Source organism: Podarcis gaigeae (assembly GCF_964106915.1).
Source record: "Podarcis gaigeae genome assembly, chromosome: 16".
Taxonomy (NCBI): Eukaryota; Metazoa; Chordata; class Lepidosauria; order Squamata; family Lacertidae; genus Podarcis; species Podarcis gaigeae.
Genome location: NC_139693.1, coordinates 11,454,253 through 11,472,213, shown reverse-complemented (window position 1 = coordinate 11,472,213; position 17,961 = coordinate 11,454,253). Strand labels below are relative to the sequence as shown.

The 17,961-nt window shown below is 47.7% G+C and overlaps 2 protein-coding genes and 2 long non-coding RNA genes across 4 annotated transcripts; 2 read left to right on the top strand and 2 right to left on the bottom strand.

Annotated features, from left to right (window-relative positions):
- Positions 1 to 54: 54 nt before the first annotated feature.
- On the bottom strand, positions 55 to 7,335 carry LOC310833601. Its single transcript, XR_014558835.1, has 2 exons — positions 7,281 to 7,335; positions 55 to 467 (listed from the first exon to the last, which is right to left on the bottom strand). It is a non-coding gene; the product is annotated as an uncharacterized lncRNA (long non-coding RNA).
- LOC310833598 lies at positions 1,283 to 3,116 on the top strand. Its single transcript, XR_014558832.1, has 2 exons — positions 1,283 to 2,151; positions 2,562 to 3,116. It is a non-coding gene; the product is annotated as an uncharacterized lncRNA (long non-coding RNA).
- Positions 7,336 to 7,434: 99 nt separating the features above from the next.
- On the top strand, positions 7,435 to 12,308 carry LOC310833450 (microtubule-associated protein 1 light chain 3 gamma-like). Its single transcript, XM_083716192.1, has 4 exons — positions 7,435 to 7,738; positions 8,013 to 8,068; positions 10,665 to 10,771; positions 11,236 to 12,308. The coding sequence occupies exons 1-4, from the start codon at positions 7,699 to 7,701 to the stop codon at positions 11,396 to 11,398; spliced, it is 366 nt and encodes a 121-aa protein (XP_083572318.1). The 5' UTR covers positions 7,435 to 7,698; the 3' UTR covers positions 11,399 to 12,308.
- Positions 12,309 to 12,881: 573 nt separating this feature from the next.
- ZBTB3 (zinc finger and BTB domain containing 3) lies at positions 12,882 to 15,688 on the bottom strand (the record flags this gene model as incomplete). Its single annotated transcript, XM_083715886.1, has 1 exon — positions 12,882 to 15,688. One exon carries the CDS (start codon positions 15,686 to 15,688, stop codon positions 14,321 to 14,323), a length of 1,368 nt encoding a protein of 455 aa, XP_083572012.1. The 3' UTR covers positions 12,882 to 14,320.
- Between the last annotated feature and the right edge of the window lie 2,273 nt (positions 15,689 to 17,961).

The following is a 17,961-nucleotide window of genomic DNA, read 5'->3' as shown; positions in this document are numbered from 1 at the left end:
ATTCCTAAAATATCAACAGCAGAGATGGGGAGACAGGGAAAACTGGAGTGGATATTACAGATAAATATGTTTATTTTCATCCCAACAGCCTCTCCAGTCTTGCTGGGTAGCCTTCTTCTAACAATAGCAATGGAGATCAGCAGCAATGGGGACCAGCCACTTCACTATAGGTTCTGATCAGGTTCAGTACATTTAAAAAGAAAATAAAAAATAAGTTCATTTAAGTCCATACACGGATCAGCCAAGTGTGCTGAGCCATAGCTGCCCATGTGTGGCTGGAAGAGTGCAAGTGTCCTTTTCTGCAAAAGAGATGAAAGTACACCAGGTTTTTTTTTAATTCATCTGCTCCTGTTTCATTTTGTAATTATGCAAGTTGACGTGTCAGTTTCTCCATCAATGCTGTCTCTTGATGAAAAAAGGTTTGTTGAATGAGATTTCCAGTTTTTCGCAATAACTCGTTGGACTTGCTATAAGGAGAAAAGCTGTAAGATCTTTAAACATAGCTTTTGGTGGTTGCTCATTGAAGTAATAACATTTGATTTCCTAAATCTTGTAAGACCCTTTAAAACAGCCTCTTCTTGCCTCTTCCTGCAAAATTACTTTGCATACTTAATTAAGATATGATAGATTTCTATTTCCCCTTTAAGCTAGATTCAGTCTCATTATCCGCCCCCGCCCCCACTTGTCACTTTGTATTTAGCTAGGAGTTATTTCTGCAAAGTCACAGTTTGAGAGTCATAAAACCTTGGCCTTGTAGCACATTCCTAAACCCAGGGGCAAAAATTGCATGGTACAGATAAGGACTTCAATAAAAGGCTCGCTGAATAGCTAGTGGAGTGCTGTATTGGCTGCTAATGTCATAAATGAATGAAAAAAATAATCTGAAATTGTTGTGATCCTACCAGATGACTTCACTGCTTGACTCATGCTTTCACTGGAAGAACATGAGAAGAGCCCAGCAGGATCAGGCCAATGGCCCATTTAGTCCAGTATCCTCTCCAAGCAGGAACCGAGTGCAAAACCACTCTCCCCACTTGTTGTTGTTTTTTTTGTCCCCCCCCCCCCATTTTATTAAATTTTCTTAGTAACATAACATTATTATTATATATATTCTATAAAACAAAGAATACAGAACAAAATTCATTCATACTACAATGCCTAACTACATAACATTAATATATTGGTTTCTGAAGAAAAGGCTTACATAACAAAAGCAATTCAAAATACCGTCCGGTTTACTCCCCCCCCCCCCACTCCAGCTCTCCCCGCCCCGATCAGGCCTTCCTTCTTCATATTTTTATCCATGTACACAGTCTGTTCATTCGAGCTTATATGTTAGGGTTGGCTTCCCCTCTTTCTATCCAGTTCCTGTAAAATGCCCATTTATTTGTGATTCTTTGGCATTTATTTTCCCATCTATCCTCTGCCACTATCTGTGCGAATATTTCTGATTGTACATATTCAAAAACATCATCATTCCATTTTTCCATATTCCATTTGGCCTTTTCTTTCCATCCCAAAGCAAGAACTGCCATTCCAGCTAGACACTCTCCCCACTTGTGATTCCAAGGAACTGGTATTCAGAGACATCTTGCCTCTGACAGTGGAGGGAAAACATCGCCATCCTGGCTAGTAGCCATTGATGGCCTTCGCCTCCATTAATTTGTCTAATCCTCTTTTAAAGCCATCTCAGTCGGTGGCCATCACTACCTCCTAAGGGAGCAAATTCCACCATTTAGCTGCATGCTTTGTGAAACAGGACTTGCTTTTGTCTTTCCTGACTCCTCCAACCTGTTCAGCTCCATCCGATGTCCCCTGTGCTCACCTCCGACCTGTTAACCTGCCATTGTTAACCTAAGGAGCAAACAAAGCCCAGCTTTTGTCTGCTTAAGCTCAGGAGAACACACAACATCCTGCTCAGATGAGGACCACGCTGACCCAAGAAACTAAAGAAATGGGCTTCAGCGATGAGCCAACATGAGAAGCCTTGTTTTTTGAAGTTTAAAAGGAAGAGGCTGGAGAGATATGAATCCAAAATCAGGGTTGAGAATTTGGAAAGACTGAAGCACGGTTTCTCGCTGAGCCATCATGTAATATTCAATACGGAGTGATACAAATAAAAATGGATTTCATAGTACAGTGGTACCTCGGGTTAAGTACTTAATTCGTTCCGGAGGTCCGTTCTTAACCTGAAACTGTTCTTAACCTGAAGCACCATTTTAACTAATGGGGCCTCCCGCTGCTGCCGCGCCGTCGGAGCACAATTTCTGTTCTCATCCTGAAGCAAAGCTCTTAACCCGAGGTACTATTTCCTCGGGTTAAGTACTTAATTCGTTCCGGAGGTCCGTTCTTAACCTGAAACTGTTCTTAACCTGAAGCACCATTTTAACTAATGGGGCCTCCCGCTGCTGCCGCGCCGTCGGAGCACAATTTCTGTTCTCATCCTGAAGCAAAGCTCTTAACCCGAGGTACTATTTCTGGGTTAGTGGAGTCTGTAACCTGAAGTGTATGTAACCTGAAGCGTATGTAACCAGAGGTACCACTGTACTGTATAACTTCAGATGGACCTGCTAGGATGGAGAGGGTCAGACTATAGGACAACCAGGGCCCCTTAGCGGAGGGGAGCCCACGCCAGTGAAAACACCTTCCACCAGAACTCCATCTGCCCACCCATGGGCAGCGTGGCAAGTGGAAGTGATGCCAATGATCCCACTAGTAAAATAGCAAAAAAGTAGCATGCACCCTTGACTTAAAAACTATGCTTGGTTGCTGTGCCCACACTTTGGGACTATTGTCGCCACACATTCCTGGATCCTTGCAGCCACCACTGGCTTGTGCCACATCACTGTGGTGTAGTGGTTAGAGCAGGGGTCAGCAAACTTTTTCAGCAGGGGGCTAGTCCACTGTCCCTCAGACCTTGTGGGGGTCTGGACTATATTGTGGGGGGGGGGATGGACAAATTCCTATGCCCCACAAATAACCCAGAGATGCATTTTAAATAAAAGGGTACATTCTACTCATGTAAAAACATGCTGATTCCCGGACCGTCCATAGGCCAGATTTAGAAGGCGATTGGGCTGGATCCGGCTCCCAGGCCTTAGTTTGCCTACCCATGGGTTAGAGTATCAGACTAGGACCTGGGAGACCAGGGTTTGAATCCCCACTGGGCCATGACGCTTGCTGGGTGACCTTGGGCCAGTTACTGCCTCTAAGCCTAACTGACTTCACAGGGTTGTTGCGGGGATTAGTTGAGCAGAAGAACCACGTATGGTCCACCTCGGAGGGGGGGAAAGTGGGAAATAATTGCAATAAATAAATGATAACATAAAAATACAGCACATTTACTTGATGCACAGTTGCTTTTGTTGCCTCTACCTCAAAAACCCAGCACTTTGCATTCACCTGTTATGCAACAGGTCTGATGACCCTAGCACAGAGCTCTCCCCCCCACACTTTTTGGGGGCAGCTGTACCCCACACAGACTACTGTTTTGTCTACACTGACTAGCAGCAGGTAGAGGAAGGGAAGAAGAAGAAGAGTTTGGATTTGATATCCCGCCTTTCACTCCCCTTCAGGAGTCTCAAAGCGGCTAACATTCGCCTTTCCCTTCCTCCCCCACAACAAACACTCTGTGAGGTGAGTGGGGCTGAGAGACTTCAAAGAAGTGTGACTAGCCCAAGGTCACCCAGCAGCTGAACGTGGAGGAGCGGAGACGCGAACCCGGTTCCCCAGATTACGAGTCTACCGCTCTTAACCACTACACCACACTGGCTCTCATAGAGGGCTTTCTCCTTGTCCTACCTGGAGATGGGAGACTCGACTTGAGATCTGCACGCAAAGCAGATGTTTGACGACTGACCTACAGCTCTGTCCCAAAGAGGAATACAAGAAGCTGCCTTGTACCTGTCTGCCCACCTAGCTTAGCATGGTCTACACTGATTGGCAGCAGCTCTCCAGGATTTCAGCCAGCCCTATGTGGAGACTGGGCTTGTGACCTCCTGGATGCAAAACAGATGTCCTACCACAAAACTCTGGCTCTTCCCCAAATTTCAACAAAGCATCCACAATGGGCAAAAATAGGGTAAAAAAAAAAAGGCAGTGATTCTCTTACCTCCCACCCCCTTCTCTGGATAATATAGATAGTTGGAGCTTTATGCATTAAATGTGAAGCTGGTATCCTCTGATGGCTGTAAATTCTTTGTTAAGCAAGAACATGCACAGGAATAATAGGACTGTGCTGAATAATAGTAACAGCCTGGAGCTATTTACTGAGAGTGAAGTCAGCTGCTAGGATTGTATAAATTCCTTCCCATCTCTTGTCCAAAGGACACATTCATCTGACCCACAAGAGGGATTCGTAGAACAACAACAACGTAATTCCTGAATTTCTAACTGCGACTGAAATTGGAGGGGAACTGCCAGTGATGGCTTATACTGTATTGGAATAAAATAAAATACAAAAATAAAAAAGGCCCAGGACCAGAGAGAAAGACAGCAATCGTCATCCCCATTCATATTTGGGCCCGGGAAATAGGGCTTAACTTGAACGGGGTTTGAGGCCTGACCTCATTCCCCATATTGATCTGGCTCAGCAATAGAGGATATTAGCTGTGCCTCTGAGCATGTGGCAATGTGTCCCATGTTTAAACAAAAAGCCCAGCTTAGGGCAATACCCCATCTAAATTTATATCAGCAGATTTGAAGGGAAATAATAAGATTCTTTACCAGTGGTGTCTAACCCCCTGTAAGATTGAATTTAATATATAGGCTTGGATTTCATGGTTGTTGTAGCTGTGGTGCAGCTAAAGTAGACTTTATACCTAACTTCTGGAATTGCTCCAATTAATTAAAGTGAAAACAAATGGTACATAGTATTATATCGGATATGCTAGGAAGCCATGTAGTTTTGGAATAACTAAGTTGTATAACTAAGTTATTTCAAAGATGTTATCTCAGAAAGTGATCAAGATGTGTTAATTAACCTTATGGGGATGCAAAGGTAACGATTGTAAAGAATTGGAAAAACAAGGTACCTCCTACTGAGTGTGAATGGATGGGAAAGATCTGGGTCATTGTGATGGTGATCAAATAACCCACTGCAAATCTGTAGTAAAACAACCTACATTTAAATTAACTGGTTAAGTTTATGGAGTGATTCCCCTCCTCCAATGTCCTGGAATAATAAATTCAGTGACAACATACAACCTTGTAAGTCTTTAATTTATTGTAATGTCATCAGCCTATTTTAATGTTACTGCGGTACGTAGTTAGCTTTTTTTGTTGGCTCTTTCTTGTTGATAAAGGTAAAGGGACCCCTGACCATTCGGTCCAGTCATGGACGACTCTGGGGTTGTGGCGCTCATCTCGCTTTACTGGCCGAGGGAGCCGGTGTACAGCTTCCGGGTCATGTGGCCAACATGACAAAGCCGCTTCTGGCGAAACCAGAGCAGTGCATGGAAACGCCGTTTACTTTCCTGCCAGAGTGGTACCTATTTATCTACTTGCACTTTGACGTGCTTTTGAATTGCTAGGTTGGCAGGTGCAGGGACTGAGCAACGGGAGCTCACCCCGTAGCAGGGATTCGAACCGCTGACCTTCTGATCGGCAAGTCCTAGGCTCTGTGGTTTAACCCACAGCGCCACCCGCGTCCCCTTCTTGTTGATATGATGATCTAAAATAGAAATTATGAAAACAGCAATTACGAAAACAGACACACACCAGAGTTGGCATGAGGTGCACTTCGCAAAGTTCCCTGGGAGAATGGTAGCTCTGTGAGGGGAATGTAGGGTCACCTAATAACTCTGAACACCCTTGAGAAACTACAGTTCCCATAATTATTTTTTTGGGGTGAATGCAATTTAAAGTGGCAAGGTACTACTTTGAGTGTGTAATGCAAATGGGCCTTAGAGGTAGCACAGTGCAGCAGTTAAGAGTACAGCCTGGGAGGAGTTGTTGTTGTTTAGTCGTTTAGTCGTGTCCGCCTCTTCGTGACCCCCTGGACCAGAGCACACCAGGCACTCCTGTCTTCCACTGCTTCCCGCAGTTTGGTCAAACTCATGTTTGTAGCTTCAAGAACACTGTCCAACCATCTCGTCCTCTGTCGTCCCCTTCTCCTTGTGCCCTCCATCTTTCCCAACATCAGGGTCTCATGAGGTGGCCAAAGTATTGGAGCCTCAGCTTCAGGACTTGTCCTTCCAGTAAGCACTCAGGGCTGATTTCCTTAAGAATGGAGAGGTTTGATCTTCTTGCAGTCCATGGGACTCTCAAGAGTCTCCTCCAGCACCATAATTCAAAAGCATCAATTCTTCGGCCACCAGCCTTCTTTATGGTCCAGCTCTCACTTCCATACATCACTACTGGGAAAACCATAGCTTTTACTATATGGACCTTTGTTGGCAAGGTGATGTCTCTGCATTTAAAATCTCCACTCTGCCACAAAGTGACTTTGGACCAGACACACTCTCTCATTAACCTACCTAATGTATATACCTCACCATTTTAAAAATACTTATTAGTTATTTTCAGTTTAATAATATACATTCACATCATTATTATCCACTTTACCTCCCTGGCTCTTTAGAGCCTATCAACTTCCTTCTCTCCCGGCTCATGGCTTTCAAAATTAACTTTTATATCATTGCATTTTGTACATTTTCCAATTCTAATTACGGTACACCCATTAGAAAATAACTCAAAATTTAAATAAATATAGAAAGGTAGAAAACTTATCCTTACAAGTCTTCAGATGACCCTGCTAGTGATGTTAATTGCTTACAATAAATTTAGATATCGTATAAATTTACTCCAGTCCTTTTGGAATACTTGATCGTGCTGGTTTCGGATTTTTCCTGTCAGCTTCGCCAGGTCTGCAAAGTCCATCATCTTCATCTGCCACTCTTCTTTCCTTGGTACTCCTTTTTGTGTCCATTTTTGGGCTGAAATAATTCTTGCCGCACTTGTTGCATACATAAACAGTTTTTATCTTCCCTTCACCCACCATACCCAATAAAAAGGCTTCTTTTTTTTAACGATTTTCTTTAAATATTTTCTTTAACTCAGTATATACCTCACCTTGAGCTGCTGGGAGGAAAAGTGGGTTAGAAAGACAAAAATGAAATAGAAAAACATTTCAGATGGTTGGAGGAGGGGGAGCTTAAGAAGGCAACTTGACCGAATGCCATCTAGTAATTGATATTTCCCAAGTTCACAGCTCAACCCTAAACCAATACCTACCCATCTATTATGCAGAGAAATCCTCGTTGTTGGGAAATTGCATTCACCTGTCCCAGCTGACATGGGTAGACAACACCTCCGCTACAAACTTTGTCCAACTCCTTCCTTCCTTCCACGCGAGTAGTCATAACTGCGTCCCGTGGCGGTGCGTTCCGCAGGCCAACTCCACCATTGCGGCCAAATGCGCTTCCTCTGTGGAGACCCGCCCCTGAATCTGAATGTGGGCGAGTCTCAGGGTGGGCTCTCCGCACCCTCCACATCTCCTCGTCCTTCCCCGGACCTTGGAGGTCCTGATCCTGGAAGCAATTTGGGAAAAATTTAGGCGTGACTCTGGCACTATTTAAGCGGCTTCAAGGGAGTCAAATCAGAGCTACCGCTGGGGACGATTATTCTTCAATTCCCCTTCCCGCCCCAGCTTTATTTTCCCCCTTCCCTTTTTAAGAAAAAGGTGCGGTTCCTTCCAAGATGGATTCTTTCCCCCCATTCAAGCACCGAAAAACCTTCGGTAAGACTTATTTTCTTTCTCCCCACTTATTCCCCCCACCCACCCCTTCTCGTGTAAACGCTCCTTTTCGCGATTCGGAGTTGCTCTTGTTTGGCCGCTAGCGCCCCCTGCTGACCCAAGGGGCTGAGATTAATTCGGTAAACTGGGGTGGGGGGCTAGACTTTGGGCTGTCCTGCTTTGGGGAGAGCTAATTTTGGGAGGGGAGGTCGAGGGAGAGGTGTTTTTTCCTTATTGCCTTAATTGACCCAGTTTTGTAATTTTCCACTCTGTCTAGCCTCCAGGAAAAGTGAAGTGGCCACGATCCGGATGAAGTTTCCTGGCAAACTGCCGGTATGTAGGCTTCTCCTTATCTTGTTGGGTTAATAGGTATGGGGGCATCTTTGGGCTTGCTTTGCTGTACTGGACTGTTTTGCATGTTAAAAGTAAGCTGGGCTACGGTTCAGCAAGGGTTTGTGTCTAATGCTTAAACAAACCATGGTTCAGTGAAATTAAGTAAGGCAGCTATGGGCAGTGCCTTTTTTTCTAAAAAAAAAAATGTTTAGGGGTACTCTCATTTTGACTCAAGAAAACCACCATTTTATAGTTCAAATCGGGGAAAATAAATACAGTAGGTGGACAAAAGTACGAAGATTCACAAAATGTATAGAGGTATGCGTACTCCTGCGTACCCCCAGAAAAAAGCACTGTATTTAGAGTAAAAGCGGGGGCTGTTTTGCTCCTGGTTCTGTGCTTGATACCCAACCCATCGTGTTGTTAGTTAATTTAAAAATAATTAAGATTCCTTACGTGTTCCTAGGCTTGTAGTTTGTTTGGCTCCCAACAACCAGTAATTGTAATCATGATTTGTTGTTCTTGATTCACCATTTTGTTCCGGGAAGACAAACCATGAACCTTGGGTTCACATAGTGCTAGGCCAAACCATGGTTTACCTAGTAGCGCAGGAGGACCAAAGCAGCTGTAATTGGTGGTCTGGCTGCCTGCACGCTTGCTTGCCATTGCTAAATCAATTAAGTAATATATCATTGTAACTGAGAGAAATTCAGTTGTTTATTTACTCCATGTATAACCCTCCCTCAACATTCCTGTCCATGCAACAAATATTTTTCTTCTTTATAGGATTGTAACTGAGCTTAAGTGAAACATTCCTGACTCCCAGTTGATGCAGTTTCCCAAAAAAATAGATGGTTATTGGGAAATCTTAAAACAATTATTTAGCCCCATATTGCAATCAAAAAACCCCCCACCCAGAACCCCCACCAATAAAATCACATCCTTGCTCCTAAAATAAGATGCTGCACCCCTGCAGATTATTATTAATTGAATTTATTATTTATTGAATTTTTTCCAGAGATTAAAATCAAGATATAAAACCACAAAATACATAATACTAAAAACAACCACCCAATGCCCCCCCCTCAAACACACACATTTTAAAAGGGCATAGGATGTAAATCGGATCAACCAAAAGCCTGGTTAAAAAGGAATGTTTTTGTCTGGCACCGAAAGGTGTATAATGAAGGTGCCAGCGAACTTCCCTGGGAAGAGCATTCCACAGATGGGGGCCACTGCAGAGAAGGCCCCGTTCTCGTGTTGCCACCTTCTGGATCTCTCGAGCAGGAGGCACACAAAGAAGGGCCTCAGAAGATGATGTCAGGGTCCATACGGAAAGAGGTGGTCCTTGAGGTATTGCGGTCTTGAGCCGTTTAAGGCTTTATTGGTCAAAACCAGCACTTTGAATTGGGCCCAGAAACTAATTGGTAGCCAGTGTGCAGTCTGGCCAGGATTGATATAATATGCTCAAACCGTCAGGTGAGCAACCTGGCCACTGAATTCTGCACCAGCTGAAGTTTCCAACTTGTCTTCAGAGGCAGCCCTACGTATAACGCATTGCAGTAATCTAACCTTGAAGTTACCAGAGCATAGACCACAGTACAGTGGTATCTCAGGTTAAGTACTTAATTCATTCCGGAGGTCCGTTCTTAACCTGAAACTGTTCTTAACCTGAAGCACCACTTTAGCTAATGGGGCCTCCTGCTGCCGCTGCGCCGCCGGAACCCGATTTCTGTTCTCATCCTGAAGCAAAGTTCTTAACCTGAAGCACTATTTTTGGGTTAGCGGAGTCTGTAACCTGAAGTGTATGTAACCTGAGGTACCACTGTAGTTAGCCAGGGGTCAGCAAACTTTTTCAGCATGGGGCCGGTCCACTGTCCCTCAGACCTTGTGGGGGGCCAGACTATATTTTGAAGGGGGGAAAGGAACAAATTCCTATGCCCCACAAATAACCCCGAGATGCATTTTAAATAAAAGCACACATTCTACTCATGTAAAAACACGCTGATTCCCGGACCGTCCGCGGGCCGAATTGAGAAGGTGATTGGGTCGGATCCGGCCCCCGGGCCTTAGTTTGCCTACCCATGAGTTAGGCTATCCCTTTCCACATTGGGGCATAGCTGGGCCACCAGCCAAAGCTGATGGAAGGCACTCTGGGCCACTGAGGCCACCTGAGCCTCGAGTGATAGCAAAAGATCCAGGAGTACCCCCAGGCTACGAACCTGCTCCTTCAGAGGGAGTGTAACCCCACTGATCTCCCCCCACATCTGGTCTAGGGAACCACCCACAAGCCGTGCCTCTGCCTTATCTGGACTGAGTCTGTTTGTTGGCTCTCATCCAGTCCATTCCTGAGGCAAGACACTGGTCCAGCAGTGAACAGATGAGTCAGGCAAATCAGCAGCAGGCTGATAAACCAGTGGCTATTAGTCATAATGGCGACAAGTAGAGCCTTCCTGTACAAAGACAGTCTATCTCAGTACTTGGATAAATTAGAAACGGCTGTCTTCACTGTAACCATTTTGCTTAAGCTTCCCAGGGGAATCTAGCCGTCTGCTATTGAAGGCCCATCTCAGACGTGGCTCTTCTTCCTTTGCAGATAATCCTGGAGCGCTACCCCAAGGAGAAAATGTTGCCAGCCTTGGACAAGACCAAATTTCTGGTTCCTGAAGACCTCACCATGGGCCAGTTCATCACAATCATCCGGTGAATGAGCCTATGAGGAGTCTGGGCAGTCTGTAAAAATGGGAGGCTTACCTAGCATCTGGCTGGGTCGCTCATCCTTCTACAACCATATGTTGGGCTGGATTTAAGGAGCGACTATGTTAATTGGATTTTTAATGCTCTGGCTTGGAGTGTGTGCGTGGGGGAGAAATATTATTATATTGGCACACAGGGAAATAGGCTTGGAGGGGCAGTGGTAGCTGGGGCTGGTGGGGCAGAAGGCATAGAGGCGGAGCTATAGCCAATGACAGCCAGGGCTGGAGCCAATCGCAGGCGGAGCCAGCTCCCGATTGGTTGGAAGTCAGAAGTCGGGCAGGTGTGGGCAAACTCAGGGCAGCGCGCCATGCACCCTAATGGACCAGACAGTTTTGGGGCAGGTGGGGATGCAGAATTTGTTTAGGCCACCCGGAAGCCATGTTTTGACTCATGCTCGCTTCCTCCCTCAGCAACCGAATGTGCATCGGGTCCACTCAGGCATTCTACTTCCTGGTCAACGGCAACCGCAGCCTCGTCAGCATGTCTTCCACCATGTCTGAAGTGTACATGACGTACAAAGATGAAGATGGCTTCCTCTATATGACCTATGCCTCTCAGGAGATGTTCGGCTGATGGCAAATGGGTCGCCTTTGGATCCCGAGTTCCTCGTTTATTTTGTCTGGGAGATGTGATCACCTGCATTTTGGACACCAACTACCTCTTCCCACCCCCACCCCACCAGATTATGGTTTTCTTGCAACGTAGGTTTTGATCTACCGAGGTGAAACTCACCCCCACCTTCTTGCAGTTGCCCCGGTATCTCTACCTCCTTGAGAAAGAGGTACCCCAAACCGCACCTTTCTTAGTATCGCCAAGGCATGGCCTTCCTAAGCACGCACAACGTCAAAGTCCTTCCTGGCCTTCCCTTCTGCTCCCAGGTTTATTCAGAAGGAGACTGCTTTGATGGTCAGGGGTGGGCATGAACCAGTGACCTTCCCAGTGTTGGGCTCCCAACTCTCACCAGCCTGGCCCAATGGTCAGGGATGGCGGTAGATGTAGTTCAGCAACACCAGGAAGGTCGTTGGTTCCCTATCCTTCAATTCGGGGGTGGGAGCTGGTTATATTATTGCTCCCCCTCCATATTCCCCATTACCAAGTCCATAAACGGAGACTTCCTCCAATACTCTTTCTTTTGACATCCAGGGATGATGGCTCCAGGGGTACCCTGTGTGGTGAAGGTTTTGCCCGCTGGAATGAGATCATCTCTTGGATCTCCTGTGGCAGATGGGCCAGCGCAGCCTTCTTTTTCATGGCCCAACCACAAGGTTTCATGTGCAGAGGTGAAGGGGATCTGTTTTTTTCTATTTAATTGCAAGTATTAAGACTTCTGAAAAAGGGAACATTGGAACAACTGGGTTTATAATATAAAATTATGGTTTACTGCAACAAGGGGGAAATGTCACTTTGTTCAACACTTCAATTACTTTGTACCTTGCATATTAAATCTACCACTCTTGAGTAGAAAATACAATTTAAAAACATGTTTTGAGTGCCAAAATCTGTTTTTGTGGGGGTTTTGTGTGTCTTCGCTTCCCCATGCACCTCGGTTTCCTAAATGACATAATTGGCATCAAGGTATTCTGCTTCAAGCCTGATTCAGACTCTTGGATATCTCAAGAAGATGGATGAAAGCAAAGGAGTCTTTGCTTAAGATCAGCTCTGCAGAACCCCAGCTGCGTCCTGACCCTTGCCCCCTTCCCTCCCATCCAACAGGAAATTGCTGGTTAGACTTGGTGGACACCTTGCATGATTTTTCTGCCTATTGTAGCACTGGTAATGTGTCAATCTAGATACCGTGTGATTTTTAATTGTACGGTTATTGCGTCTTTTATTTCTTACACTGTATTAGTTTGCACCCTGTAGACATCAAACTGCACTTCAGTAAAATGCAATGTAAGAAGTTAAAGAATAAAAATACTATTTAAAATGAATGTTAGTCTTTAATGTGGCTATGCCACGGACCACAATTTGGGAATCCCTAGCCTTAGAGGAGAGAAAAACCCCCACCCACAAACCCCCACACCCCAAAATCACACACGAGAGAGTACTGGAGCACTTGATGCCTGTTTTTTTTTTTACTGTTAAATGGGTATCCTTGGCAGTGAGGCTGCTTTGTAGCTGCTTATAAGAACAAACAGGTTGGAGAAACACATTTCACAGTGGGAGGGTTGGCAAGTCCTGGGAGGAAGGTTGAGGCTGGCAGTGGCTGCTCTGAAGTGAGCAGGCTTGAAAACGGGAAAGAGCGTCGGAAGTGACTTGGAAGTGGGAAAAGTTAAAATCTCACCTGCGCTGTGCATGACCCTGACAAGTCCCATCTCTCGGCCTTTGATCTTTGTCTGCAAAATGGGAGCATTTCAAAACAGGGATGCAGCTGGTGGGGGTCTGTGCATTGCCTGCTTTAGACTGGGCTAGTGCCTATTGGGACTATAATAATAATATAATAATTTATTCCTTATACTCCACCCACCTGACGGGGTTGCCCCAGCCCCTCTGGGCAGCTTCCAGCAAAATAAACACACAGGAAAATGTCAAACATTGAAAACTTCCAGATACAGGGCCGCCTTGTAGGATGGAAGGCAGGGAGACCAACAGTAGGTGGCGCCAGAGCCAATGACAGGCAGAGCCACCCCCTGGTCTGAGGGTAAGCAGAAGGCAGAGCCAAGGAGGTTGGCTAAAGTCAGGCATGAAGTTGGCAGGGCAGTACCCCACTTTCCCTCGCATCAGCCTCCACTGTTTTAGACTATCATGACATCCAACGTGTCACAAAGAGTGGGGCAGGGGGGCTGTTTTGAAAAGGAACACTGCCTACTTCTCCCAATGAGTCCCACCTGCACTGCATGGTGGGATAGAGTCAGAACCATGCCTTTCAACACAGTCTTTCTCCCAGGCGCTTCTCCCCCTAGGCAATCTTTTTCTGTGCATCCAGGAGGGCAAGAGCCCTGTTCCCATCCCCCCTGCTGTCCTCTCAAGTGAAATTCTGATTTGCAACAACTGTCAGGAATAAAAGGCTTTCAGGCCTTTCCTCCCACAAAACAGAATGCCCTCTAGGCAGCAATACCTAGAGCTCAAGCTTAAATACTGCTCCAACTTCATATTAAGCCTGCAGCCACGAGTTTGTACATAAATAAATACTGGAGTGGGAGGATGAACCCCTTCCCCAGTTCCTTTTACGTTTGCTTCTTCCAAATGATGCACAGGGATGACCCGGGTGCACACCTGCATTTCCCAACAATTCACCTCGTGGAAAAACAAACAAGAAATTCTTAAGGGCAAGGTGGGAAAATGATTAGGAAGCCAGGAGGGAAGGTTGAACCTGATAGGATGAGCCCCCATCATTGGCTCGGACAGTTAGGGCTCTCTCTCTCTGCCTCCTGGCTTCTGCACAATGTTTTACAAAAGGGATGGGTTTTTTGTCTTTGCATGTTGGGAACTGTCTGTCTGCTCAGTCGTGAACCACCTGCCCTACGGCCCAAACTGGGCGGGGGTATAGGCCCCCTACGAAGGGTTCTCAACATCCTGTTTGCAACGCTTGGCTGCCAGGTCCTCGTTGTGGGCCTTGCGGATGTGCCGGTAAAGGTCTCCGGACTGCGTGTAACTCCGCATGCAGTAGCGGCACTCGTAGGGGCGTTCCCGCGTGTGGACGGTGGCATGGCGCCGCAGGGTGTAGGAGCACGAGAAGGTCTTCCCGCACGTCTTGCATGTGGGGACGTCTTCCGTGAAGATGCCAAAGTTGGAGTGGGACTCGTAGTCCTGCAAGTACATTTGTTCGTGCAAGGGCGGAGTCACCATGTTGGAAAAGCTTTGTCCGGCAGACACAGGGATCATGTGGTACGGGACGTGCTCTTGAGGCAGGAAGCCGCTCTCGGAAGAGACCTCTTCCATCCCACCTGGCTCTTCAAAGCTGTCGGGGTGGCGCCCACAGCCTCCGGCAGGCCCTGCCTCTACAGTGGACCTCTGGAATATCGTCTCCAGCCTCAAATCTGCGCTCTGCCCCTCCAGTTGATCCATCATGTCCGGCTCCTCGTCGGAGATCACGATGGCTTCCACCTTGACCTTGACGGAGGACCTGCTTGGCTCCTTCTGGCAAAACACACCGAGACCACCTGTCTGTTGTTCCACATACCTCTCCGAAGGGCCGGCATGACCCTCAGGTGCATTCCTCGGTGGCGAGCAGCTGTGTGATATGGTTTCGGTGGAGCTGCTAGGGCTGGAGAGGGAGATGTCAATGACGGCGGGTGGAAGAGGCCTCACAGGAGGAGGAGCTTCCATCCCTGGCTGTGTGGTGTCCGCCATGTCCAACGTGGAGGCCAATGGCTCCTTGGAAACCATTTTCTCTCCACCTTTCCACTCCTGTTTCTTGCTCTTCCCTGCTTCGCTTGGCTGAGGGGGCGGCAGCGGCTGGGCTCCGGACGTTGGAAGTTGGCACTTGGAGGTGCTGGGCAGAAGCTCTGAGCTGCCCGGGGGATCCTCCTCCTTCTTGGTGCTGTCTGCTTCCGCCAAGGCGCGGGCCTGCAGCTTCTTCTTGCACACCTTGACGATGTCGTTCATGTGCAAGTAGCTGGCGGCCGCCAAGATGTCTTCCACCGGCATGTCGTTGAAGGAGAGGCTGCCTTTGTACATGAATTCCAGCAGCAGCCCGAAGGCGGGCGCCGTGACGATCTCATTGTTAATGGAGACCAAGTCTCTCTTGTCCAGCCGCTCCTTATAGAACATGTGGAAAAAGGCACTGCAGGAGGCCAGCACTGCCCGGTGGGCCAGAAACTGGGTGCTGCCCACGAGGACTGTGCAGTCACAAAGGAAGCCCTCGTGTTGCTGCTCCCAGAGGCTCTGCAGCAAGTTCTTGCTGTGGTTGGGGAACTCCATGCTGGGACAGCTCTTTCACGATGCGGGGCTGACAAACAGCATAGTCCAGACTCCTTGAGACAGCAGGGGAGGGGGGAGAGAGTGGAAAAAAAACTTGGTAACTTGTAAGAAATGGCTTTTAGGATGTTGACCCCTTACCCCTTTATTTATGCAGAAAACAAAACAAAGGGGTTAGTACTAGCCCTAAATGACTTGAGAGCAAAGTACCCAAAAGGGCACCTAACCCAAAATCAACTATCTCACATTCTACAATGAGGTGTGTCTGCCTCCTTCATTATTGACTTTCAAGAGGAATGTGGCATTTAAGGGCTGACCGTAAGATCAAGCTTGAAATCAGTTGTTGGCTGTAATTTTAGAATGTTTCTGCCTGCTCTCAAAATGCTTAAAAATATTAATGATATGTGCCCTAGGCAATGCAGGATATTAATCTGAGTAAATAGTAATGAATAATGAACATTAAAAGCTGCCTTATGCTGGCTGGAACACTGATCTCAATCTAGCTCTGCGTTGCCTGTTTTGCCTGGGAAAGACTCCTCAAGGTCTCAGGTGGACGTTTTTCTTAGCCATTCTACCTAACAGCCTTCTAAACTGGAGAGGCTGCAGACTAAACATGGAAACTGCCAGATGTAAAAGGTAAAAAAAGAGAGAGGGCACTGCCAACTCTGCCGCCTGAAACTCCATCTCCCAAGCGTCCAGCTTTTCCCATCAGGAGGCTGCAAAGCAACAGCATGTTGACTTAAGGTCTCCTACAACCCCCACACCAACTCCTGTTCTACAGCCCCCTGCCCCCGTTACTGTGCTCCACTGTTTGCAGATATTTCACCAGCTGCCAACCACCTCCCTGCCCAGATTACCAATGCCAATCCAGAATTTCCCAATTTCCCATTCTGAACCCACAACCCCACCATCAAATACCTCAGTTTGCACCTTCTAATTCCCTAAACCAGAGGTAAAGGAAAAGGTAAAGAGAACCCTGACCGTTAGGTCCAGTTGTGGCCGACTCTGGGGTTGAGGCGCTCATCTTGCTTTATTGGCCGAGGGAGCTGGTGTACAGCTTCTGGGTCATGTAGCCAGCATAACTAAGCCGCTTCTGGTGAACCAGAGCAGCGCACAGAAACGCCGTTTACCTTCCCGCCAGAGTGGTACCTATTTATCTACTTGCACTTTGACATGCTTTTGAACTGCTAGGTTGGCAGAAGCTGGGGGGATTCGAACCGTGGCCCTCCAAATGTCACTGAACTACAACTCCCAGCATTCCCGACCACGCTGACTGGGGGGCCAATGGAAGTTGGGAGGGCCACAAATTCCCTATGTCAACTGTGTGCCCACTGATGTATTCCTATGATGGCAGCGCGCGCACACCATAAGAGAGAACAAAGTCTGTGTTCCCCACTCCTGCCCCCTCCTTACCCTATATCCCAGCTCCTGGGACTTCTCCCCGTTATTTGATCCCAACCCCCCAATAATTATATAATAATCTCCTTTCCCGTAAGGTCGAAGGATCATTTGTGGCTCCCCCTCAACTGACCTCAGCATTTCCACCCCCCTGCCCCCCCCCAATGAAGCCTGCAAATATGATGGAGACCCCCTTATAATGAATACCCCCTTTATTTCCTTCTGCCCCGCCTTGGCCTCTGTGACCCCCATAATAAAAGCAGGGGAACCCCACAAATACTCCTCAATTTGCCCCTCCCCCACTGCGTGACCCCCTCCCCAAGTTGCCCCCCCCTCCCCAGGTCCCACCCTCAGGGGGAGATAACGTGCTTCCTCACCCCCACAATGCACTACAGACATATATCTATAAGGGAAAGCGCCCTTCTTCCTCCCCCCCAACAGGGGGTGCGTTGGGTGGTGGAAGAGCGCCTTCTTTCCCCCACTTACCCACCACAAAGCGGAGGCCTCGAGGGACCCGCCCCCTTCTGCCTGATTGGCTGCGCTCGCTAGGGAGGCGGGGCTCCCTCTCGTCACTCTCTTGCCTCCTCGCCTCCCGAGTGGCTCCCGCTCCGCCCGCCTCCCCAGCAGCGCTCATTGGGGCTCCTCCTCGCCCGTCGCCTTTCTCGGCCAACTGTCTTTGAGTGCGTCGCGCCGAAGGGAGCTGAGGAGGAAGCCAAGGGCGGGCCTCTCTCCGCCTGCTCTTTCTTCCGATTGGCTCAGCCCAGCTCCGTCAGCCGCGACGACCGCGGTCCGCTATCGGCCCGGTGATTGGAGGAGGCGAGGAGCCGCCGCGCTTTCTGGAGCCTGAGTGGTCACCCCACCCTTGGCCCTTATCGCCG